General features: G+C 37.9%; 1 protein-coding gene across 4 annotated transcripts in view; it reads right to left on the bottom strand.

Annotated features, from left to right (window-relative positions):
* The window catches only part of ALMS1 (ALMS1 centrosome and basal body associated protein), a 225545-nt gene that overhangs the window by 68205 nt on the left and 130549 nt on the right, over nt 1-26791 (bottom strand). For all 4 annotated transcript variants that reach the window (XM_030310857.1, XM_030310858.1, XM_030310860.1 and 1 more), the window contains 4 exons: nt 22939-23064; nt 9527-9697; nt 6801-6938; nt 2539-2709 (listed from right to left, as the gene is read on the bottom strand). In XM_030310857.1, coding sequence (XP_030166717.1) covers nt 2539-2709; nt 6801-6938; nt 9527-9697; nt 22939-23064 — 606 coding nt within the window. The remainder of the gene's footprint in view (nt 1-2538; nt 2710-6800; nt 6939-9526; nt 9698-22938; nt 23065-26791) is intronic.

The following is a 26791-nucleotide window of genomic DNA, read 5'->3' as shown; positions in this document are numbered from 1 at the left end:
GAGTTATGTGTAATAGCCTCTTTGTGGATTGCAAATCAGTATAAAAATACTCCTCCTTAAGAGAGGGAGGGAGGCAAACCATAAGAGACTCTTAAATACAGAGAACAAACTGAGGGTTGATTGGGGGTGCAGGGGAGAGGGAAAATAGGTGATGGGTATTGAGGAGGGCACTTGGTAGAATGAGCACTGGGTGTTGTATGTAAGTGATGAATCACGGGAATCCACCCCCAAAACCAAGAACACACCATATACACTCTATGTTAGCCAACTTGACAATAAATTATATCAAAAAAAATATTCCTCCTTAATTCCTGCAACAGTCTGGGTGTTGTCTATATTAATATCATGTCTCCATATTTCTTTTTAATATATATCTAGTTTTCCTTTATTTTCAACCATTCTGTGTCATTTTATTTTCAATGTGTATGCTATATAGCATGGACCTCAGCTTGTTTTTTAACCTAATTTGAGAAGTTTTTTTTTAATAGATCAATTTATCCCATAAATGTTTATATTGTCTTATATATGTCTTCCATTATCGATTTTATGGTATTTTCTTTTGTTACAAACTTACTTTTTTCTTTTTTCCTCCCTTTATTTTCCTGTTACTCTTAGCATTTTTCTAAATAGTTTGGATGTTTTGTAGTTTGATTTTAACTCGTTTAGAAGTAACTTTTATAATTTTAAATACTGTAACTTATAAAGCTTATGAAAGAAACTGAAGCACAAAGAAATGGAAAAACATTTTATGCTCATGGATTGGAAGAATACATATTGTTAAAATGTCGATACCACCCAAAGCAATCTACACATTCAATCCCTATCACAATAACACCAGCATTCTTCATAGCTTGAACAAACAATTCTAAAATTTGTATAGAACCAAAACAGACCCCAAATAGCCAAGTAATGTTGAAAAAGAAAACCAAAGCTGGAAGCATCACAATTCTGGACATTAGCCTATATTACGAAGCTGTAATCATCAAAAAATGACACAGAGATCAATGGAACAAAATAGAGAACCCAGAAATGGACCTACACATGCATGGCCAACTAATTTTTGACAAAGCAGGAAAGAATATCCAATGGAAAAAATAGTCTCTTTAGCAAATGGTTTGGGAAAACTAGACAGCAATGTGCAGAAGAATGAACCTGGACCACTTTCTTACACCATAGACAAAAATAACTCAAAATGGATAAAAGAACTAAATGTAAGATAGGAAACCATCAAAACCCTACAGGAGAAAACAGGGAACAGCCTCACTGACCTAGGACTCAGCAACTTCTTACTTGACATGTCTCCCGAGGCAAGGCAAACAAAAGCAAACATGAACTACTGGGACCTCATCAAGATAAAAAGCTTCGGGGCGCCTGGGTGGCGCAGTCGGTTAAGCGTCCGACTTCAGCCAGGTCACGATCTCGCGGTCCGTGAGTTCGAGCCCCGCGTCGGGCTCTGGGCTGATGGCTCGGAGCCTGGAGCCTGTTTCCGATTCTGTGTCTCCCTCTCTCTCTGCCCCTCCCCCGTTCATGCTCTGTCTCTCTCTGTCCCAAAAATAGAAATAAACGTTGAAAAAAAAAATATTAAAAAAAAAAAAAGATAAAAAGCTGCTGCACAGTGAAGGAAATAATCAGCAAAACTAAAAGGCAACCAACGAAATAGGAAATGATATTTGCAAATAAGATTTCGGATAAAAGTTAGCATCCAAAATCTATAAAGAACTTATGTCCTATATATTCTTTTATGTTAGAAATAGGGGGCCATGGGTAAAAAAAATAAGATAAAAAAGAGAGGAAGGCACACCCTAAGAGACTCTTTAATACAGAGAACAAACTGAGGGTTGCTGGAGGGGATATGGGTGGCAGGCTGAACTAAATGGGTGACGGACATTGAGGAGGGCACTTGTTGGGATGAGCACTAGGAGTTATATTTCAGTGAGGAGTCACTGGGTTCTACTCCTAAAACCAACACTGTATGTTAACTAACTTGAATTAAAAAAAAAAAAACCAACAACAACAAAGAAAAAGAAGTAGGGGGGCATGGGTAAACATAAATCTGATCCTGGCTCTTTTTTACTGTAATTTTTTAAAAGTTTGTATTGAGGCTCTTTCCATCTTTATCACAGTCTTCTGGAATGCCTTCAGATTTTAGGTTTTCCCTACTTCAGTAATGAGACATGATCCTTGATTTCTAGTACTATCAGCCTTAAAGTATTTGTTTGTGATCCTGTTTCTAAGTTCACAACATCTTTTCCCAATGGTAACAATTATCTTACAAATCAATATATACATCTAACACACATAGCACTGATGTGATTTTCATGAGAAAGCAAAAAAAAAAAAAAAAAAAAAAAAAAAAAAAAAAAGAAAAAAGAAAAGGAAAAATGGATCTCTATTTAAATCATGAGGCAATATTATCAGAATAAAATGGAAACACACAGACACAGGCTCTGTCTCTCTCTCATTCTCTGTCACTCCTCCTCGTCCTCCCCGCCAACTCCCAATCCCTAATCCGCAACTCCCCTGCCCCAATCCCATTACCTGCAATATCTATCTGCAAGGATTCTTGATCTTCTGTCCAGGCTTCCTTAGGAACTGTCCTCTTACTATGGATCTCCTCATTCTGTTTAATGGCTTCAGTGTCTGGTGGACTTTCAATCTTTATGTTTTGTAGTCGAGCTGAGGGCTCTGCAGCAGCAGCACCACTAGAACCTAAGAGAGGTAAATTAACACAGTATCCAGACCCGGAAGTTGACAAAAAATATTTTTAAATGCCTCTCAAGCATCTAATATGTGAAAGGCACTGTTACTGATATTTTAGAAAAAAATAAAAAGACCATTTAGAAATGTGTTTAGAAACTCTTAATCCAGGGGCGCCTGGGTGGCTCAGTCGGTTGAGCATCCGACTTCGGCTCAGGTCATGATCTTACGGTTCGTGAGTTCGAGCCCCGCGTCGGGCTCTGTGCTGACAGCTCAGAGCCTGGAGCCCATTTCAGATTCTGTGTCTCCCTCTCTCTCTGCCCCTCCCCTGTTCATGCTCTGTCTCTCTCTGTCTCAAAAATAAATAAACATTAAAAAAAAAATTAAAAAAAAAAAAGAAACTCTTAATCCAAATTGGAGTTTAAAAATGTACAAAAACAACTGTCATACAAAATAAGAGAATTATAGCATAAGAGAAAGACAGATAAAGAAATATATGTACTCAAAGGAAGAGAAACTACCTCTAGCTAGGAGGATCACGAAAGGACTCTAAAATAAAATACTGATTTGGGAATGTGTTAGAATACACATTGAGATAGAAAAAGAAAGGCATTTTAGGCAAAGGTAACTACATATAAAAACAATAAAGGGGCGCCTGGGTGGCGCAGTCGGTTAAGCGTCCGACTTCAGCCAGGTCACGATCTCGCGGTCCGTGAGTTCGAGCCCCGCGTCGGGCTCTGGGCTGATGGCTCAGAGCCTGGAGCCTGCTTCTGATTCTGTGTCTCCCTCTCTCTCTGCCCCTCCCCCGTTCATGCTCTGTCTCTCTCTGTCCCAAAAAAAATAAATAAACGTTAAAAAAAAAAATTTAATAAAAAAAAAAAAAAATAAAGTCAGGAAAGCAACTGAACATCTAAGAAATAGAGCAAGTATATGGTTTATTTGAGTATACAATTTATAAAGAAAAGAGGTGTCTGAAAAGTTGTTTGGTAGTTGATTATACTGTTCTGAAAGACTGTGGTAAAAGGGTTTAGATTTTACTCTTAAGGACAATGAAAACTTTTTGATTATGAGATTAACGTGATCTATTTCTGGAACATTCATTTAGCAACAGCAAAAAGGGGGGTAAAATTTTGAAGCGTTGCCCAGAACACAACATAACTTGTGAAGAAAAGCAATACACAAAAAGAGAAGTGGCTAATTATGCTCCAAAATGTTTCTATTTACAGTCGTGGCAGAGACTACCAGCTGTCCTCTGAAATCCATTTTCCTTTCCTCCAAAATAAATCGCTGACAACAGAGTGGCAAGGCTCGGTGGATCTTGTGTCCTTCATATTCCTCCCAGTGAGTGCCTTCATGAGCACAAAATCCATCTGCAGCCATATACTAGTTTAGAATCCGAGGCAGAAGCAATTGCAGGCAACCAGTGTCCCTAGTCCTGTCCCTAGGTTACTAAAGAGCAGCCCTAGCCATCAGCCCTTGGAAACAATTCTGAAAAGGAACTGGCATTAAAACAGAAAAACAATGGGCTTTGGAAGATTTTGATTTGGCCGCCTGCTGGGTAAAAGAAACTTTCCCTAAATGTTTATTTGGGGAAAGAAAAAGCAAGTTTATCCTGGCTCTTGAAGTATTATTTAAAGCTCAACTGAAGAAGTAAGAGGTAAGCATCAGTTGAGAAGTACAAATCCAATCCCACCTTAGATATCCAAGTATTTTCAGACTATATGATTACTCCCATGATGCCACCAGAATTTACCTAATTCTAGAATATGTACCCCTTGGACTTGTCTATGGAGAACCTCACAAACTGTCAGTCTGATGAGCAGAGGACTGCAACTCTTAGTTAGACCACAGGATTCGCAAATGCCCTGTCTTACCATAGTTTAAAGAGAATTTTCATGGAGACATTAAACCAGAGAACCTGCTCCTTAAATGAACTGAGAATTTAAGATTACGGTATATTACGGTATATGGCCTCATCCTCCAGAACCACCCACTGCGGCACCATGGACTACTTGCCCCCTGAGATGATTAAAGGCTGAATGCATGCTGAGAAGGTGAATCTCTGGAGCCCTGGGGTTCCTTGCTATAAATTTCTAGTTGGGAAGCCTCCTGCTGAGACAAACACATACCAAGAGATCTATAAAAAAACAACAACCCGTGAGCTGAATTCACATTCCCTGACTTTGTACCAGGGGGAGTCAGGGACTTCTTTTCTAGGCAGCTAAAGCATAACCCTAGCCATAGCCTGATTCTCAAAAAAGTACCTGAACACTCCTGGATCACAGCAAATTCATCAAAACCATCTAGTAGCCAAAAAAAGCAAAGATTCAACTTTGAATCTTTCCATCTTAAGAACCTTACAGGGAAGAGTGCCTGAGTGGCTCAGCCGGTAGAACATGTGACTCTTGATTTCAGGTTTGTAAATTCAAGCCCCACACTGGGTGTAGAGATTACTTTAAAAAAAAAAAAAAAAAAAAGGAACCTCTCAGGGAGAGAAATCCCTATGATGCCAGGGCTGCTGTAGAATCTGTCAAGAACCAGCTACTGACATTCATCTTATTGCTGACTGCCTGCCTCCAATCTAGAGCATTACAGATTTTTTTTTTTTTTTTTTTTTTGCTGAGCAGGTAGTACTTTGGTCTCCTATTCAGAAAGTTTTACTTCAGTAAAGATGACACTCTGAAATGAAAGAAGCCACAAGACCTGTGCTAACTTCACTGGTTTCATAATATGGGGGCAAGGTTGAATTGCAGCTACCCCACAGCCTGTTTTGAGTAAGGCGTCCTTGTGGAAGATGAAGTCAGGGTCTGGCTATGGGAAAGTGACCGCTTTGTTCTTATGTGATCACTTAAAGAGCTGTGCAATAACCTTCCAAGTACCTGAGAGGCTGTGTGTATCTTACTGGGTGGCCAAGTCTGGAAAAGCTTCAGAATGAACATGTGATTCTTTTTTTAAAATGCTAAAATGAAGATTTTTGTTTTTGTTTTTTATTTATTTTTTTTTTTAATTTTTTTTTCAACGTTTTTATTTATTTTTGGGACAGACAGAGACAGAGCATGAACGGGGGAGGGGCAGAGAGAGAGGGAGACACAGAATCGGAAACAGGCTCCAGGCTCCGAGCCATCAGCCCAGAGCCTGACGCGGGGCTCGAACTCACGGACCGTGAGATCGTGACCTGGCTGAAGTCGGACGCTTAACCGACTGCGCCACCCAGGCGCCCCTGTTTTTGTTTTTTAAAATAGAAACTTGGTTTAATTGGGCATATGGTTACCAGAATAAAGATTATATTTCCCAGCCACCCTGGCAACACAGCTTGATGTGAGCGTGTGACTAAGTCTGACCAATAGAATGGAAGGGGAATGGTACATGTAACTTTTGAGAAATATTTAAAAGAAGGAATGTATTTTTTTCTTTTCGTTTCTTCCTTTCTGTTTTCTGTTGGCTGGAATATGGGCCTGATGGCTACCATATGAGAATGGAGGCTAAAAGTGTTGGAACAACAGGAGAGACAGAGCTTTGTTCCTTGATACAGTGGAGTACCAGGTCATCCATGGATGTCTATATCTGGATGTTTACAAGAAAGAGAAAAAATTCCCTGTGTTCTTTTAAGCCAATGCTATTTTGTTTTTGTTTTCATCTCTCAGAGCCAAAATGAATCCTAACTTAAACACACTATTATTGGCATTTTTAATTAGCATAATCCCATTGAACTAAATTAACAGGATAGGTAGTTAGAAGTAAACAAGCTGAATTCCTAAAGAATAAAAGGCTTATGTACAACAATGGTATTAGAGAGTGAGCATCTCCTAGAACTAATTTTTTTTTTATCAGTAAAGTTTTTAAAAGTCCATTAAGTGACTTTCTGGCAATGAGATTAACTTGTGTACTATCTTTCCAAAGTTCTCCAGAAATGTCTTAAAGAGCTTTAAAAATGTTAATTTCACCAGTTAATCTATACCAAAAACTTGCAGCTAATATCCTATTTCACATATGAGCAACACAGAGAAAAGCTGAAGACAGCAAGGGAATAGAGAATACTTGGCTGTTTATACTCATTTTAGAAGGCTAGAAGAAAATAATATGCAGATAATCCAGTTAGTTACCTGCAGTGGCTGTCTCCAAGAATTCTTTCTCTTCAGGTTGGGCAGCCTTAGCCACCGCCTTTTTACTGTAGATCTCCTTTTTCTGGTTTTTGTCTGAAAGGCTTTCATCCCCACTGACAGAAACTTGAACTTCGGCATCTGGAATAATGACATCATGTGAAAAGACAACAGGACAAAGGAAAAGACAATAAACACAATAGGCAAGTAACCCCCCACTCAAAAAAATAAGCCTCAAACAAAAACCCAAACCTCTTCATACATCAAGAAAAAAAGCATCTCCTAGGCCCCACCATATAAAAGCTATGACAATTATGGTGGGTTTACAATATGAATTGGAAAGTTTTCCATATTTTTCTGTATACGACGATGGTTTAAGTAAAATACCATTTTAAATTAAATCTGTTCTTTGCTGATTTGACACAACAGTTAAAAAAAAAAAGATCAGGTATTTTTTCAAAGTAGAAAAGTAAATTTGAACTCCTCTTTTGAGTTCTTTGGTCTATTCCAAGTTTTTGTCACTTTGTTGAGGCAATTTTGATATTTCATACAATCCTAGAAAAGCATCTAGAAAAGCACCATTTAGATTTTATGTATAATACTCATATGATTTTTTAAGATCTCCTGAAATTATATCCTTTTAAAATTGTCTAATACTTTCTACTTTCTTTCTTGGTCATACTTGCTAGAGATTTATCTATCTTATTGGTCTTTTTTAATCAGCTCTTTTCTTTTTTATTATATGAGAAAACCCAAGTATAAAACAGTGTTACTAAATATATTAAAATCACCAATGCAACAACTAGGATAACAGTCATCATACAGTTAATAACGTTTATATATTTTTTAAACTATTTTATTTTTAAATGTTTATTTTTTAGAGAAAGAGAGAGGGAGGGAGGAGAGAGCAGAGAGAGAGAGAGAGAATCCCACCTGGGTGTTCTATAATGTCACTATACTGTCAGTGTAGAGCCCCACATGGGGCTTGAACCCACAAACCATGAGATCATGACCTGAGCCAAAACCAAGAGTCAGATACTTAACCAACTAAGCTACCCAGGTGCCCCATTTTATTTTAGAGAGACACAGTACGCAAGAGTGGGCTCTGAAAGGGGCGGGGGGGGGGGGGAGAGAGAGAGAGAGAGAGAGAATCTTAGGCAAGCTCCATGTTCACCGCAGAGTCAAACGTGGGGCTCGATCCCATGACCCTGGGATCATGACCTGAGCCAAAATCAAGAGTTGGATGCTCAACCAAATGAACCAACCAGGTACTCCAAGGTTATATGTTTTTACAATGGGCTGAAAAGAGATACATCTCTTATTGCTAAGTATGGATATTTTTCAACAACAACAAAAAAATCAGAAAAGCAGTGGACATTACTAAAGACATAACATAATGTGTCTCCCAAAGAGCTTAAGAAATGAAATATTACAGATATGATTTCCTGTTGTAAAGCCTTAGTGATACCATTCTCTGCCTTTTCAGCAGAAACCTTTATGCTGAATTTAGAGTTTATCAATCTCTGATGTTTCTGATGTTTTTACTATATTGCATGTATTATCCACAATACACGGGGCCCCCTTGGTGGCTCAGTTGGTTAAGTGTCTGACTTCAGCTAAGGTCATGATCTAGTGGTTCAAGAGTTCGAGCCCCACATCGGGCTCTCTGCTGTCAGCATGGAGCCTGCTTTGGATCATCTGTCACCCTCTCTCTTCCTCTCTCCTGCTTGCTCGTGAGCACACAACGTGCATGCGCCCTCTCTCTCTCAAAAATAAACATTAAAACAAATAAGCAAACAAAAAAACAAAACATGCCCAAACTGGAACATAGAACTACCCTATGCTTAAAATCTGCCCTGGGATCAGTAGCACCTATTTGGCTAATAGCTATGCACAGGAATAAAAAACTGTAAATGGAACAAAGCAACACAGTTACACATGTAGAATTTTTAGTGGCCCCTGGAGTCTCCATTTAATAAATACTACCATGTATCAACTAAAGAAGTATAGTACCAAGGATGCAGAGGAAAAAAAAAATCAAGCAGGTCCCTAAATATTAAAAGCTCTTATAAAATAGTAAGGCCTTTATCTGGGGATAAAATTGAAAATTCAAATAGCCACAGTGACCAGACAGATAAGGTAGATGAATGAAGCAGACTGGCTCTGAGAAGTGTGAAGAATTAAAGCAAACAGGAGAATGTACATCTTCTCCGCAAGTAACAGCCATGACTCAGGGGCAGGTGATCATTGCCATGAAGGAATGCAAGCTGAGGGCAACCAGATATTCTGATTTTTCCAGGGAAGACCTAAATCTTATTTTTAAATGTCAGCAGCAAAATGAAAAGAAAATTTAAAATACCATGTGAGCCATATACTTCCAACCTATGAAAATATTAGTTTGTACCATCTGACAGATAAATTCATGAGGCAAATTTAATCAAGATTCTCTGGATTTCAGTTTGTAAAATATACCTGATTGGATATTTTTTTATTCCAAAAGTTGCAACCTATTTTATTTCCCACAGTGAAAATACAGCTTATAGTTTTAAGAAGCCTGTGAAGCATTTTGAAAGATTTCATAAATATTTTACCTTCTTATACACACCCAATAAAACAGCTAACAGAAAAGTTTGCATAACACCAGAAATAAGATGAAGACTGGAAAATATTCTCATTTTGGATTACCAGGACAAAAAAGGCCACAAAATATAAAAAGTGAATACAGTTACCTGCATTATCTCTCTGAGGGGGGTTTTTCCCCACTGAGAAGGATGGCTTAGCCACGGCCCTCTTACTGTAGATCCCCTCTTTATGTTTAGTGTCAGCAGGGATGGACAGGTCATCATCCCTGGTGCCTAGCACCTCAGCTGGGAAGTCTGGAGCGATGGCATCATTGGATCCTACAGCAAAGTGGGAAAGTAGTACAATTAACAAATATATAGACATGAAGTTGAACAGAGACAAAAAACTTACCTCTTAAACCGCTTCTATTAAAAAGATACAATAGGAGTGTTGCAGTGTGATCAGAAGGGGATGTCAGACATGTACAATAAATTGCAACAATATAAGGTGGAGAAGCAAATGACAGAAGATATATAGAGTATCAGTTCAGAAGAGAGACAATTTCCAGTCAGGAAGATTTTCAAAGAGAGGAGAATATTATAGACTGTAACCTGAAAAATAAGTAGGCTTTTTGAAATATGCAAAGGAAGGAAGAAAGACATTTTAGGCAGAGGTGAAACATGAGCAAAGACAAGAAGGCAGGAAAGCAAAGAGTATATAAGAACCACAGTCACTTTGGGGTCAGGCCAGATCATACAATATATTAAAGAAAATGGTGGGAAATATTAAAACATAATTGTTTGGGACAAAATTCAGCAGGGTATGGAATCCCAAGCTAAAGAGTACAAATTGTACTCTTTGTATATGAAATGCAACATCATTGTACATTTCTAATAAAGGGAAAATGTAATCAGCTATGTTTTAGGAAGATTAATCTGATGATTAATACAAGATAGAAAACATTCAAAGGAAAATCTTGTGTGATAAATACAAGATTTGAAGGTAATTTTTATTTTTTTAAAATACATTTCAATATTCCCATGTCCACTGGTAAGAGAAGTTCATTGATGCCACAAAAAAGAGGTGAAGAATATCTCTGGACATACGAGAGTTTTTAGCAAGTAGAACAGGATCTTCTATAAAAATGTTTTTTCTTTCTAATCTGGGATTCTGCACTTCATGCATTTTCTGAGTACCTAAAATATATATGCCAGTAAGAGATGAGAAAGCAGTCTCATTAGTACGGTGCAAATATAAGTAAGTCATGAGGATTTTTTAAGGATAGATTGCAAGGACCCTACTAAGTCTTCTGGGTCATATGTACAGATTAAATTACGCTTTTCTCAGCTTCTGTGGCATCACTTTCTCTTATTTGCTCCCCATGTCTCTTGCAAATCCTTAGTATCCCTACTACTACCAAATCTCTCAATGCTGGAGTTCCTCAAGGGGTCAGAACTCTTCTCTTCCGGAGTGAACTCATCAGCTACCAATGGATGGAATACTATCTATCTACATGCTGATGACCAACAAATATATATCTCTGGCTGGGACCTTTCTTCTGAGCTTCAGATTCTAGCATTCAGGACATAGCTAGCCCTTACAGCATCTTTTGAAGAAATTAGAAAAAGGTGTCCCTTCCTTAATTAAAAAATTAAGATATTATATTTTATGGCATAATGTAACAATTGCACATGGGATCATTCTCCTCACAAATACTTCCAGATACCAGACAACATACAACACCAGCAGCAAGCACATGCATACTCTTCAGCACCACCCTTGGTTCTCCAAGAAAGGTGACTGCGTCAGGTTCACTCACAGTCAGGTAGTCCCGGAAAGCAGTGGGTAGATGAGCAAGACAATCAACTCAGTGGAGCTGAGAGCAGTTGAAAGACAGTGTAGCCTGATGCATGTGTGTATGCCAACAAGCGTATGTGCACTTGTATTTTCTGGCATCCACGCACAGCTGCAGGGTGTGTAAGTATAGATTTTTGTCTGGGGCAGGAAGAGAGTTAACACTGCTCCAGAACTCATACGTTCAGGTCCACCTGTGTATTTTCATAAAAAATACTGTATGTCTGTCTATATGATGTGAACAGTGCCACCTTCTACACGGCACCCTTACAAACAACCTTAAATGTGTAAACCAACTCAACAGTCAATAGCCTTCTAACTACTGCTGTCCTTGCTTCCACTTCTAGAGTTGGCTCCCTGTCTTCTGACCCATGAAGTGATAAATTTTATCTAGCAGCCAAATAAATCTTACAAATGTAAATGTAACCACAGTTGTCTACCAGAATAAAATTCAAATGTTTTAATATGGTTTACAAGACCCTGCATGATCATGGACTTACCTATCTAACCATATCTAGTCACTATTCTGCTCTAACCACACTAAATTCTCATCTGTCAAATGCATCCAACTCTCTCCTCTTTCAGGAGTTTTTCCCAGACTGCTCCCTCTGGGCAGAACACTGTCATTCCCCACTCTCTGCCCACTTAACCTGTCTTTACCCTCTAAATCTTGTCTCTCAACTTTTTTCCTTGGAAAGGCTTTCAGGAGCTCCTAAAACTCTGTTCCAATTATTCTCTTCCAATTCTACTTTATTTTCTTAACACTTATTATTTGTAATTATGTACTTATTTGTGGTCTATTTATTTACTAACTATAACAACATTCCACACACTCCACAATCTTACGGAGCATGTTCATTCTGCACACTACTGTAAATGTAGCACCTAGTATAGTATCTGGCAGGAACACGGTAAGAGCTTTAATAATTTTTAGTTGAATAAAAAAAATGAATGTGAACTGAAAGCTTTTTTGTCACCTTAAGAAAAAAAAACAAAAAACCAACTTTGGTTATACATGCTTTGGAATGAACACATACTGGGACTGCAATGTACACAGTTTCTTATCTATTTTTTTCACTCAATTTGAGATAAATTTTAAATGGAATTTAGAGTTTAAAGTTAGCATATACGATGAAAAACCATACAGGGTGGAAATCACTCTGGAGGGTTCCTTAAGGCACTATGTTGAAACTGACATTCTGTCTGTTCAACGAATCCACCAGAGTGCACTTTTCCCTCCTGGCTTGCAACAAATCACTGTGCCTGCATCTGAGTACCTGACGAAGTAAGTATCCGGCCACATTGTTCCCATCTCCCATTTCAAATTCCATCATGATAATATGTTCATTAAGTGTAGACCATGCACAAGTTCCTGGTGTTAAGTCCTACAGACTGAAAAAACTTAAGAAGTTAAAAGTTAAGCCCCTCTGGTTTTATCTTTTTTAAAAAATTTTTTAATGTTTATTTTTGAGAGAGAGAGCACGTGAGGAGAGAAGGGGCAGAGAGAGGCGGGGGGGGGGGGGGGAGGGGACACACAATCTGAAGCAGGCTCCAGGCTTTAAGCTGTCAGCACAGAGCCTGACACGGGGCTCAAACTCACGAACTGTGAAATCATGACCTGAGCCGAGGTAGGATGCTTAACTGACTGAGCCACCCAGGCGTCCCTAGCCCCTCTGGTTTTCAAAGCCAAATATTATGGGGATTTATCTTCCCAGTGCAGGTCCCCTGTGGCAGGGGTGCCTGGTGTGGAATCTGTTCTTTTCCCTTCTCTGTGCTTGTGGTGTCCCTTCCTCTCATGGTCAGTCTTGTAGATCAGTTTGGTCCCTGATTCTCTCTGCTCTTCCTGCCATTTTTCTTGTGACCTCTTCACTACAATTAGCTGTGGAGCATCTGCTCTGCCAGTCTTTGGGTCGTTTTCTGGGTTATTTACACTGATGTAAATGTTATCGAGGTGTATCTGTGAGATGAGGTGAGTAGGATCCTCCTACTCTGCCATCTTCCCTGGCAACTCCCTACCCCTCCCTTTTAAAAAATTGAGATATAGCGGTGTCTGGGTGGCTCAGTTGATTAAGCATCCAACTCTTGATTCTGGATCAGGTCATGATCTTATGGTTAGTGAGATCAAGCCTTGTGCATGGTTTGTGAGATCAAGCCACAATACAGAGCCTGACAGTGCAGAACCTGCTTGGGATTCCTGCTCTGCCTCTCTGCCCCTCCAGCTCATGTGCTCTCTTTTTCTCAAAATAAACTTTCAAAGAATAAATTAAAAATAGGGGTGCCTGGGTGGCTCAGTTGGTTGAGTGTCCAACTTTGGCTCAGGTCATGAAGCCTGACAGCTCAGAGCCTGGATCCTGCTTCAGATTCTGTATCTCCCTCTCTCTCTGCCCGTCCCCACTGGCTTGCTCGCTCGCGCTCTCAAAATAAACATTAAAAATAAATAATAAAAAAAATTGATGACACAATTCAAATAACATAAAATCCACAAATTTTTTAAAAAAAAATTTTTTTTTCAACGTTTTTTTTTATTTATTTTTGGGACAGAGAGAGACAGAGCATGAACGGGGGAGGGGCAGAGAGAGAGGGAGACACAGAATCGGAAACTGGCTCCAGGCTCTGAGCCATCAGCCCAGAGCCTGACGCGGGGCTCGAACTCACGGACCGCGAGATCGTGACCTGGCTGAAGTCGGACGCTTAACCGACTGCGCCACCCAGGCGCCCCTAAAATCCACAAATTTAACAAGTGTACAAACGAGTAATTTTTAGTGTATTTACAACCACCACTGCTATCTAATTCCAGAACATTTTTGTCACCCCCAAAAGAAATAGACACATTAGCAATTACCCTCCATTTCCCCCTCTCCCACAGCTGCTGGCAACCACTAATCTACATTCTGTCTACATGGATTTCCTTGTTCTGGACATTTCATATAAATGGAATTATACAATATGTGACTTTTCAACTGGCTTGAATTGTGTATTTCTCCCTTTAATAGCATCAGGTATCAGGTGTTTTTCTTTCTTTTCTTTTCTTTTCTTTCTTTTCTTTTTCTTTTCTTTCTTTCTTTCTTTCTTTCTTTCTTTCTTTCTTTCTTTCTTTCCTTCTTTCTTAATTCTGCCAGTTTTCTTTATGTATTTGGGACTCTGTTGTTAGGTGCATATACATTTATAATTTATCTTCTTAATTTATTAATGCTTTTATCATTACAAAATGAACTTTGTCTTTACTAATAAATTTTAAAGTCTATAATGTCTAATAATAGACACTCTAGCCCTCTTTGGTTACTGTTTACATGACATATCCTTTTATATCTTTTAACTTTCAGCCAGTTTGTCTTTGAAACTAAATAAAATTTTCTGTAGACAGCATACAGAGTTGGATGTCTTTTTATCTACCTTGCCAATCTCTGCCTTTTAAATGGGAGTATAACCTTCATTTACATTTAATGCAGTTGCAGATAATGGAGGATTTAGGTCTGCTATTTTTCTACTTTTTTCTCTAGTATTATGTCTTTTTTGTTCCTCAGTTTCTCTACTAGTACATTTTTTTTGGTGTTAAATAGATATTTACTAGTGTAGCATTTTAATTCCTATGGTGACACTTTTACTATATATATTTTTAGTTATTTTTCTTAGTGGTTGTTCTTGGAATTGCCTTCCATGTTTTAATATAAATTAACAATCTATTTGGGTTAAAACTGAATTTCAACAGTATATAAAAACTTTTCTACTGTATAGCTCTCTCTCCTCCTTTCTTTATGCTGTTATTTCCACAAGTTATATCTCTATACGTTTTTGTAAAATAAGAATTATTATTACTGCTCTATGCATGTCTTTGAAATCATATGAAAGAAAATGGAATTAGAAACAAAAATATGTTTATACTTTTATAGTTAACCTATGTAGTTATCTTTACCAGCACTCTTTATTTTTTCATATGGATTCAGGTTACTGTCTCATGTCTACTCATTTCAACCTGATGAATCCCTTAGTGTTTCCCATAGGTCAGCATGCTAGCAATCAACTCAGTTTATCTGGAAATGTCTTAATTTCTCCAATTTTGAAGGGTAGTTCTGCCAAATACAGAATTCTTGGTTGACACGTTTTTTTTCTTTCAGTTCTTTGAATATGTGATTGCAATGCCTTTTGGCCTCCAAGGTTTCTGATGAGAAATCAGCTATTAATCTTATTGAGGATCCTTTGTACACAATAAGTAACTTCTCTCTTGCTGGTTTTAACATCTCTTTATATTTTTAACAGTTTGATTATGGTGTGTCTAAATGTGGATATTTTTTTTTTTTAATTTTTTTTTTCAACGTTTTTTATTTATTTTTGGGACAGAGAGAGACAGAGCATGAACGGGGGAGGGGCAGAGAGAGAGGGAGACACAGAATCGGAAACAGGCTCCAGACTCCGAGCCATCAGCCCAGAGCCTGACGCGGGGCTCGAACTCACGGACCGCGAGATCATGACCTGGCTGATGTCGGACGCTTAACCGACTGCGCCACCCAGGCGCCCCAAAATGTGGATATTTTTAAGTTTATCCTGCTTGGATTTCCTTCAGTTCATCAGATGTACAGATTCATAGTAACCATAAAATTTGGGAAGTTTTTCTCCAAATATTCTTTCAATCCCATTTTTTTTTTCTCTCCTTCTGTAACTCCTATTATGTATAAAATAGTACTCCTGGTGGTGTTCCAGAGGATTCTAAGATTCTGTTTCTCTTTCTTCATTCTTTATTCTTTCTGTTTCTCACACTGGATAATCTCAATTGGCCTATCTTCACGTTCACTGATTCTTTCTTCTGCCTGCTGAGCTCCTCTAGTGAATTTTTAATTCTATCTTTTGTGCTTTTTAGCTCCAGAGTTTCTATTTGGCTCTGTTTTTTGTAATTTCTAACTTTTCATTGAAATTCTCTATTTGATTAAAACACTGTTCTCATACTTTCCTTTAGTTCTTTGATATGGTTTCATTTAGCTCTTCAAACATATTTTAAGTAGTTAAGTCTTTAGTTAATGTCTGGAATTTCCCACAGACAGTTTCTAAACTGTTATTTTTCTTGTGTATAAACCGTATTTTTTTGGTTTTAATTTCCATAGCTTGTATTTTTTTGTTGAAAATGAAACATCTTAAATAATAAAATTGGTAATCCTGGAAATCAGATTCTATCCACTTCCCAAAGTTTGCTGTTGTTGCTTTATGTTTTGTTTTTTTTTTTAAGTAACTTTTCTAAACAAATTATGTAAAATCTATTGAAGTTTCTATTCAAATAGCTTGGTGGTCAGTTAATGCCTAGACTGAGACATCCTCAAACACCTAGAACCAGTAAACATGGGAGATTTACAAAGGGACTTTGTGTGCATGTCAGGGTATACCTTCAACTTTGAGCTATGCAGTTGTCAACTCTGCCTTAGCCTTCCTTTTCTTCTTGCACAGAGATTCAAGGGGAGCTGTAGGTAAAGGGTAGGGTCTTTTCAGGTCTTTCCTGAGAATACACACAGCTATATGCACATGGACACTCTTCTAGAGTCCCAGGAATATGTCAAAGCTTTTAAACATCTATGGGCATAAATCCCTGGTTTTACATTTAAGCTTTTGGTTACTCTATTGTTTGCATCAGGCATTATAACATTAAAACACTTGCCTATAAACATTCTTGCATCCCAAGCATGTGCACATGCATGCGCACGCACACACATACACACACACACAGGCTTTTTACAACGAATGAATATCTCTGAATGAGATTAAATAAGGACAAGTCTTTTGAATGACAGATCAAATATTGACAATTCTTTGGGAATGAAGTATTGAAACAGGTCTAGCTCTGTTCTGTTCCCTCTAGTCCTGGGAAAGCAGGCTGATACTTTTCAAGGTTATTACAGAACTCAGTCTGGGGATGAGATTAGGGCAAGTTTTGAAAAAGTTTTCTGAAAAGTTTTGCCAATTTTTTGTTGCTTTTATCAAGAGACAAATTCTTAGGTCTTTACCATTTTCCCTGCTATAATGCCCCACTTCCTTTAAAATGTTCCAACCAGTTCTCTCCCCATAGCTTTTTGCTCCTATTGACCATGATTATTAATATATAAATATTTGAATGTCTATAATGAGCACGGGTATAAGGAATAAAATTGCTTACCAAAAAAAGTCAGGTCTCAGAACTTACTATCTATTATAAATAGAATCCTGTTCTACTTAGGAATCTTAAGAATGTTACTGGGCATAATAAGTAAATGTCTAACAACTATCTCATCTTTGGGGAGTTGTTACCTTTATCTTATTTATATTTTATGGATTTAATTAATTCAAATGTTTATTCATTCTCAGTTGAGGAAAAATCTATTTGGCCCATATGTTTACCACTAATGGTATATGACTTGCCCTTGGCCCAAAATGCTAAGTGGATCTTTCTCGTATCTACTGATGCATGATATATTAATTGACAAGGGCTATTAGAATAATTCCTAGACTTTCATCCTAGAGTAGCTCTACTGGTTTAAGAAAGGATTTTCCTGCTATCGACTTTCTCACTCTGAGAACAGATGGAGAACATGAAAATTATAATCTCAAGTATAATATAGTTATTAGATCTCCTGTTGTCTTATTGATGTATTCAATACTTTACTCACAGGGACAATATTTCTCAGGACACAATGTACCATCACTGAATTATTTTCTCCTCCCACCACTGTCCAATATTTCTTAAAATTAATGTCTCCAACTATATGAAAGAGGGACATAAACAAATAGCAGGACACTATGGGCCTCAAAAAGTATTAAGACATCGGGGCGCCTGGGTGGCGCAGTCGGTTAAGAGTCCGACTTCAGCCAGGTCACGATCTCGCTGTCCGTGAGTTCGAGCCCCACGTCAGGCTCTGGGCTGATGGCTCAGAGCCTGGAGCCTGTTTCCGATTCTGTGTCTCCCTCTCTCTCTGCCCCTCCCCCATTCATGCTCTGTCTCTCTCTGTCCCAAAAATAAATAAACGTTGAAAAAAAAAATTAAAAAAAGTATTAAGACATCAGATCAGATTTTTATTGGTAGACATTCCGTCTTCTGACCTGGGGCCTGAAAGTAAAAGACTGATCAAAGTTTTCCTGTCCAATTGTTTTCTTGCTGGTAGCCATTTGTGTGTGTGTGTTTTCCATTAAGTGTGCTATTTTTTTAAAGTTTGTATTTATTTATTTTTTTTTTTAATTTTTTTTTCAACGTTTATTTATTTTTGGGACAGAGAGAGACAGAGCATGAACGGGGGAGGGGCAGAGAGAGAGGGAGACACAGAATCGGAAACAGGCTCCAGGCTCCGAGCCATCAGCCCAGAGCCTGACGCGGGGCTCGAACTCACGGACCGCGAGATCGTGATCTGGCTGAAGTCGGACGCTTAACCGACTGCGCCACCCAGGCGCCCCTAAAGTTTGTATTTAAATTCCAGTTAATATCCAGTGTAATAGGAGTTTCAGGATACAATATAGTAATTCAACACTTCCATATGTTACCCAGTGCTCATCACAACAAATGCACTCCCCATCACCTATTTAACCCATCCCCCCACCCTTTTCCCCTCTGGTAACCATCAGTTTGTTTCTAGTTAAGAGTCTGTTTCTTGATTTGGCTCTCTCTCTTCTTCTTCCCTTTGCTCATTTGTTTTGTTTCTTAATTTCCACATAAATGAAATCATATGGTATTTGTCTTTCTCTGACTTATTTTGCTTAGCATAATACTCTCTAGCTCCATCCATGTCATTTCAAATGACAAGATTTCATTCTCTTTTATGGCTGAGTAATGTTCCATTGTATATATGTGTATATATACATCCTCTTGTTTATCCATTCATCAAATGATGGACACTGGGACTGTTTCCACAATTTGGCTATGGTAGATAGTACTGGTGTAGATACACCAGGACGCATATGCATGTGTAACTTTGAGTTAGTATTTTTGTATACTTTGGGTAAACACCCAGTAGTGCAATTACTAGATCATAGAGTAGTTCTATTTTTCACTTTCTGAGGCACCTCCATATGGTTTTCCAGAGTGACTACACCAGTTTGCATTCTCAGCAAATGTGCATGAGGGTTCACCTTTCTCCACATCCTTGACAACACCTGTTGTTTCTTGTGTTGTTGATTTTAGCTATTCTAACAGGTGTGATGTGATCTCTCATTGTAGTTCTGATTTGCATTTCCCTCATAATCAATGACATTGAGCATCTTTTCATGTATCTGTTTGCTATCTGGATGTCTTCTTTGGAAAAATGTCTAACTCATATATTCTGCCCATTTTTATTTTTTAGTTTTTGAGAGACAGAGAACATGAGTGGGGGGAGGTATAGTGTCCATTTTTTAACTGGATTAGTCATTATTAAGGTAATGGGTTTTATAAGTTCTTTATGTACTTTGGATACTAACCCTTTATCATATGTCATTTGCAAATATCTTCTCCTATTCCATAGGTTGCCTTTTAGCTTTATTGATTGTTTCCTTCCCTGTGCAGAAGTTTTCTATTTTGACAAAGTCCCAATAGTTTATTTTTGAATTTGTTTCCCTTGTCTCAGGAGACATATCTAGAAAGAAAGTGCTATAACTGAAGTCAAAGAATTTACTGCCTGTGTTCTTGTCTAGGAATTATGGTTTCACACCTCACATTTAGGTCTTTAATCTATTTTGACTTTATCTTTGTGTATGGTGTAAGAAAGTGGTCCAGTTTCATTCTTTTGCATGCTGTCCAGTTTTCCCAACACCATTGTTGAACAGACTGTCTTTTTTCCATTGGATATTCTTTCCTGCTTTGTTGAAGATTAACTGACCATATAACTGTGGGTTCATTTCTGGGTTTTCTATTCTGTTCCACTGATCTATGGGTTTATTTTTGTGCTAGGACCATACTGCTTTGATTACTATCGCTTTGTAATATAATTTGAAGTCTGGAATTGTGATGTCTCCAGTTTTTTCTTTTTCAAGGTTGCTTTGGCTATTCGGGGGTCTTTTGTGGTTCCATATAAATTTTAGGATTGTTTGTTTAAGCTCTGTGAAAAATGCTGTGGGTATTTTCAGAAGCATTGCATTAAATGTGTAGACTGCTTTGGGTAGTATAGACATTTTAACAATATTTGTTCTTTCAATCCATGAGCATGGAATGTCTTTCCATTTCTTTGTGTCATCTTTAATTTCGTTCATCAGTATTCTATATTTTTCAGAGTACAGGTCTTTCATCTCTTTGGTTAGGTTTATTCCTAGGTATTTTATTGTTTTTGGTGCAATTGTAAATGAGACTGCTTCCTTAATTTCTTTCTGCTGCTTCATTATTGGTGTATTGAAATTCAACAATTTCTGAGTGTTGATTTTGTATCCTGCAACTTTACTAATTCATTTATCAGTTCTAGCAGTTTTTTGGTGGGGCCTTTTGGGTTTTCTTTTTTTTTTTTTTTAATTTTTTTTTTCCCCAACGTTTATTTATTTTTGGGACAGAGAGAGACAGAGCATGAGCGGGGGAGGGGCAGAGAGAGAGGGAGACACAGAATCGGAAACAGGCTCCAGGCTCTGAGCCATCAGCCCAGAGCCTGACGCGGGGCTCGAACTCACGGACCGCGAGATTGTGACCTGGCTGAAGTCGGACGCTTAACTGACTGCGCCACCCAGGCGCCCCTGGGTTTTCTATATATAGTATCACATCATCTGCAAACAGTGAACATTTTACTTCTTCCTTGGTGATTTGGATGCCTTTTATTTCTTTTAGTTGTCTGATTGCTATGACTAGGAATTCCAATAGTATGTTGAATGTAAGTGGTGAGAGTGGACAGCCCTGTCTTATTCCTAACCCTAGAGGAAAAGCCCTCTGTTTTTCCCCACTTAGGATGATGCTAACTGTGCATTTTTCATATACGGCTTTTATTATGTTGAGGTATGCTTAATCTAAACTTACTTTATTGAGGGTTTTTTTTTTTAAATCATGAATGGATGCTGTACTTTATCAAATGCTTTCTGTGTATCCATTGAAAAAGATCAGATGTACTGGGTTGATTCATTTGAAAATACTGAACCATCCTTGCAACCCAGGAATAAATCCCCACTGTGTGTTTTTATTTTTATTATTTTACTTTTTATTTATTATTATTATTATTATTTTTATTTTATAAGAGAGTGCATGAGCAGGGGAGAGGGGCAGAGGGGGTAGAGAGAATCTAAAGCAGGCTCCATGCTCAGCACAAAGCGAGATGCAGGACTCGATCCCACTACCCTGGGATCATGATCCAAGCTAAACTCAAGAGTCAGATGCTCAATTGACTGAGCCACCTAGGTGCCCCAAGTGTCATAGCCTTGCATATAGTGAAAATTTCTTCCAGTTTCTGGTTATAGGCTTAATAATTAATCTTAACATTTGGTAATAAGAGCATTTTTGTTGGTGTTTTTTTTTTTAGTAGCATCATAGTGGGGAATTAGAAGCAGTTATACCAGGTGCTTTTCGTTACCATTAGATACTTGTTTGGTCCTCTTAAAGTTAACCAAAAAATATGCCTAAGACTAGGGAAAATGCGTCATGGACAATTCTTATACATATAAAGATGTCTATTGGCAAAGTGTGAAAAAAAAATTTATATCTGAACTGAACCAAGTCATCTCAAAATGTTATCCCATCAATCCAAACCCCACACCACACCACTTCAGTATCCTTATCTTAAAATCCCCACAAGAAATATTTACTGAGTTCCTGCATGGGGTGCTACTCATCTTCTAAATCTGCAATTTGCCGGTGGCAATCTCACAGGGGTGCTGTGGGCTATTTTAAAACTCTACAGAAACAACACTAATACCTGGTATCTAGTGTACACTACACAAACTACTAGCTCAAAGTACTTTCGATTTTCAATACTAGGGGCGCCTGGGAGGCTCAGCTGGTTAAGCATCTGACTCTTGATTTTGGCTCTGGTCATAATCTCACGGTTTGTGGGTTTGAGCCCCATGTCAGGCTCTACGCTGGTAGTGCGGAACCTGCTTGGGATTCTTTCTTTCTTTCCCTCTCTCTCTGCCCCCTCCCCCCTCCCCCCCCCGGCTCATGCTCTCTCTATCACAAAACAAATAAACATTAAATTTCAATATTAGATAATGCCATATTCCTTTCAATGATGTTGTATCTTTGCAAAGCTAGATTTTTGGGTTTCTATAGTAAAAGCAGCAAATAACTGTGGTTGTGTTCAATTTCACATCAAGGTTTGAAAAGTTGTACAAGTGTTCTAATAGCTGCACATATCTCATTAGTAAATAACTGTGGTTATTTATGAACAAAGTAAAATATTTTCTTTCAAAACCCAAAACCAAAAGGAAATAGCTAATATTTTTATTAAGTTGCTAAGTCAAAACAGCAAATATTTATGTCCTAATAAACTTATAGCTGTTTCTAAAAATACTTCTTGTTTTTACATGCATTCCATATAATAATGAGAAAAAAAAATCACCAAAACACTAAGGGCACTGTGAACAGAGAAAACTTGGAAACCTTTGTCTGAAAAGGAGTCCGCTAAACCAAACAAACAATTATCCATACAATTTTCTTCATTAAATACATCTTGCCAAATAACTTACTTTTCTGAACCATAGACTGGCTCATGAAAAGCTCCATATTTCATTAAAGGCTTAAATATCACTGAATTTTCACATGTCATTCTAGAATTAACCAGCTAAACCACAAATAAAATTTCAAAAAATAAAAATTTGATTAATTTATGCAGATTACCTGAGTGAGAGCTCTCAATGGTGGTATCTGATCTGGAATCCAGATAAGAAGGAATCTGTTTTAATTGTGGAACATAGTACATCCTGGTACTACCAGGAGGCTTATATGGCAACAGTGAAGGCTGGGCTAAGGAGATAAAGATGAGAACAATTAATAAGAAGATTTGTTAAAATTCACTGAACAAATATTGAGTGCCTTTAATGTGCCATGCAGTGTACAAGATTTGTGGCATATATCGGTGCACCGGGCTGGCTCAGTTGGAAGAGCATGCAACTCTTGATCTCAGGGTTGTGAGTTTGAGCTCCTTACTGGGTGTAGAGATGACCTAAAAAAATAAACTTTAGGTCTGCTTGGGTGGCTCAGTTGGTTGAGTGTCTGATTCTTGATTTTGGCTCAGATCATGATCCCAAGGTCATAGGATCGAGTCTCGTGTTGGGCTCCACACAGAGCATGCAGCCTGCTCAAGATTCCCCCCACCCCTGCCACTTGTGCTCGTTCTCTTTAAAAATAAACAAACAAATAAATAAACTTTAAAAAACAAAGGATTCTTGGCATATATGAACTAAAACAAAAAATCTCTGCCTTCAAGAAGAGCTAGCATTCTAGAGGAAGGAGATATACAGTAATAACACATTAAATAAGTAAATTATTTATTATTTTAAGAAATTATAAGTTACATGAAAAAGAAATTAGAAAATGCTGAGGATTATTAGTAGGACTACTAGGGAAACCGGGGCAAGATGCAGTTTAAATAGAGTGGTAGGGGGGCGCCTGGGTGGCTCAGTCGGTTAAGCGTCCGACTTCGGCTCAGGTCATGATCTCGCAGTCCGTGAGTTCGAGCCCCGCGTCGGCTCTGTGCTTACAGCTTAGAGCCCGGAGACTGTTTCGAATTCTGTGTCTCCCTCTCTCTCTGACCCTCCCCCATTCATGCTCTGTCTCTCTCGGTCTCAAAAATAAATAAACATTAAAAAAAATAAAAAAAAAATAGAGTGGTAGGGGTAGGTTTCATTGAGATCAGTTTTTTAGCAATCTAGTCCATGTACAGATGGCTCTAACTAAAACCCACTTTATCTTACATTGAACCCCAAATTGTTAACCCCTTACTACTGATCTTATGGTCTTATTCTGTCCCCCAGAGCCATAGAAAATAAGTCTAATTCACTTCTATGTGAAAGATCTCCAAAATAAATTTCTTCTTTTCAAAATAAAGTTTCAATTATAGAAGTATAAATTCCCAATTTTAAGAAAATACATAAAAATTGGTATAGTTTTGTTGTTGTTAGTTAATTTTAGCTATTTGGTGGGTGTGTAATGGCATATCTTTATGGTAAACATTTGCATTTCCCCAGTAATTATGTTTAGAATCTTTTCATGTGATTATTGTCATAAAATTTAAACTGGTAGGAATAATAGTGAATTTATTAGCACAGTCACTGTGCACAACATTGGTATTAAAAAACACAACTGTGTTTCTATACACCAGCAAAACCACATAGGAAAAATACTACATACAGTGTCATGAAAGAAAAATATAATATCAAATATCTAATGAATAAATGTAAATAAAGAAAATAATGGTTGCTATTGGGAAAGAATAAAAAGACTGGAGAAGAGTAAAGAAGAAAGTTCAACTATAAAATAAATTTCTTCAAAAAATTTGAGGGGCGCCTGGGTGGCGCAGTCGGTTAAGCGTCCGACTTCAGCCAGGTCACCATCTCGCGGTCCGTGAGTTCGAGCCCCGCGTCGGGCTCTGGGCTGATGGCTCAGAGCCTGGAGCCTGTTTCCGATTCTGTGTCTCCCTCTCTCTCTGCCCCTCCCCCGTTCATGCTCTGTCTCTCTCTGTCCCAAAAATAAATAAAAATGTTGAAAAAAAAAAAAATTAAAAAAAAAATTTGAAAACAAACCAAATATAAACATATAGTATATTATTCTGAATTTTAAAATTCAGAATAGTGACCACACAGTCATGTGTTTAACATACAATTCTTTGAAATTTAAAATGTTTTCATACAAAAAAACCCCCACCAAATTTTGCTTTTAAATCCACAGTATTAAACATAATATTTTATTAGTAATCCAATAATATTAATCCTTTAAAGGAATCCTTCCAGGTCCTGTATACAAAGGTAAAACCATAAATTATGGTCTCTATATAAATGTATGCATTTGATGTGAGCAGAAGTTTAAACCACACTCTCACAGTTGGATTTCCCCTCTTGTGCTTCTCCCACCACCATGAGAACAACATAACCCAAAGTACGTATTGTCTCATTAGCCTTGGTTTCAGAACAAGGCATATGGAACAGACCCAAACCATTTCTGTAGCCTAAAGCCAAACTCCAATTGACCCACAAAGCCCATGAGTGAAAAAAGCAAATGTTTATTGTTATAAAGCACTAAGATTTTCAAGGTTGTTTAATAGTATCACTGTAGTACTAGGTAACTGATATAGACAGAAAGGTGTTCTTTGTGATATTTATTAAACTGTAGATTTGGGGGGCATTTTTTTCACAATGAAAATGTTTAAGAAGTATAACCATCTTAACATATAAATGTACTTGTTGAAATTAAATTCACTGAAAGTTAAATGCTGAACCAAGAAATTCTCTTTATATATTTAGGTGTATCCCATCTCTTATCTACAGATAGATAACCTTTTTGCATAAGGAGAAAAACTTAAAGTAACATTTTGAGTAGACCTGTGCTAACTACTAAATACTTTAAAATTAGTAACTTAAAGTTCCCACCTCATTTGAGGGAAGAACGGAAACTTAATTGTTAATTTTCCTGTTATTGGTCTGAAAAAGGAAATAACACTCTAATTTGAATGTTATACAGTATAAGCACTATTGAAATATCACTGTGACAACGGCAATATGAACACTCTAAATGTAGACCTTATGGTAGAGACTGCTAGCCTAGCTGTTCATCAAAATCCACTCTTCATCCTGAAAAACACAGCTGAACTATTCCTAGCTACGAGAAAATGATCTGAGCCACTTCTAGGCCTAGTACGTGTGCTTCTCTCTCTTTTTAAAGTTTATTTATTTATTTTGAGAGAGAAAGAGAGCAGAGGAGGGGCAGAGAAAGAGGGAGTGAGAGACTCCAAGCAGGCTCCACACTGTCAGAGCAGAGCCTGACATAGGGCTTGAACCCGAACACCGTGAGAGCGTGACCTGAGCCAATCCATTGGGTTGGATGCTTAACCAACTGAGCCACCCAGGTGCCTCCACAAGTGCTTCTCTATGCTTTTTCTGTCCCTTCTAGCTGATTGTGGTGGTGAATCCAAGGTAACTGTGGGATCCATGTTTTGAAGACAGCAAGTCAACCTAGGTCCTTGGTCATTATTTTATAAGAAACAGATTGGTATTGTTAAAAAATTTTTTTTTTCAAGGTTTATTTATTTTTGGGACAGAGAGAGACAGAGCATGAACAGGGGAGGGGCAGAGAGAGAGGGAGACACAGAATCGGAAACAGGCTCCAGGCTCTGAGCCATCAGCCCAGAGCCCGACGCGGGGCTCGAACTCACGGACCGCGAGATGGTGACCTGGCTGAAGTCGGACGCTTAACCGACTGCGCCACCCAGGCGCCCCATGAAACAGATTGGTATTGTATTTGTACTATTATATATTTTTGCTACTATTTAACATTGTATTATATGTAACATTTAATATAATACAAAATGCCAATAATTCACCTGCCAGCCTAAAACTAGACCTCCACAGTTTTTAAATTTTTATGAACTACTTGCATTATTATAAGTATCATGAGATAAAAATATGACAATTGCAAGCAGCATGAGTTCCACATAAGTTTTTTTTTTAAGTTTATTTATTTATTTTGAGGTGGGGCT

This window comes from Lynx canadensis, chromosome A3 (genome assembly GCF_007474595.2).
Source record: "Lynx canadensis isolate LIC74 chromosome A3, mLynCan4.pri.v2, whole genome shotgun sequence".
NCBI lineage: Eukaryota > Metazoa > Chordata > Mammalia > Carnivora > Felidae > Lynx > Lynx canadensis.
Note: the sequence above shows the minus strand (reverse complement) of the source record. Positions and strands in the feature narration are given on the sequence as shown.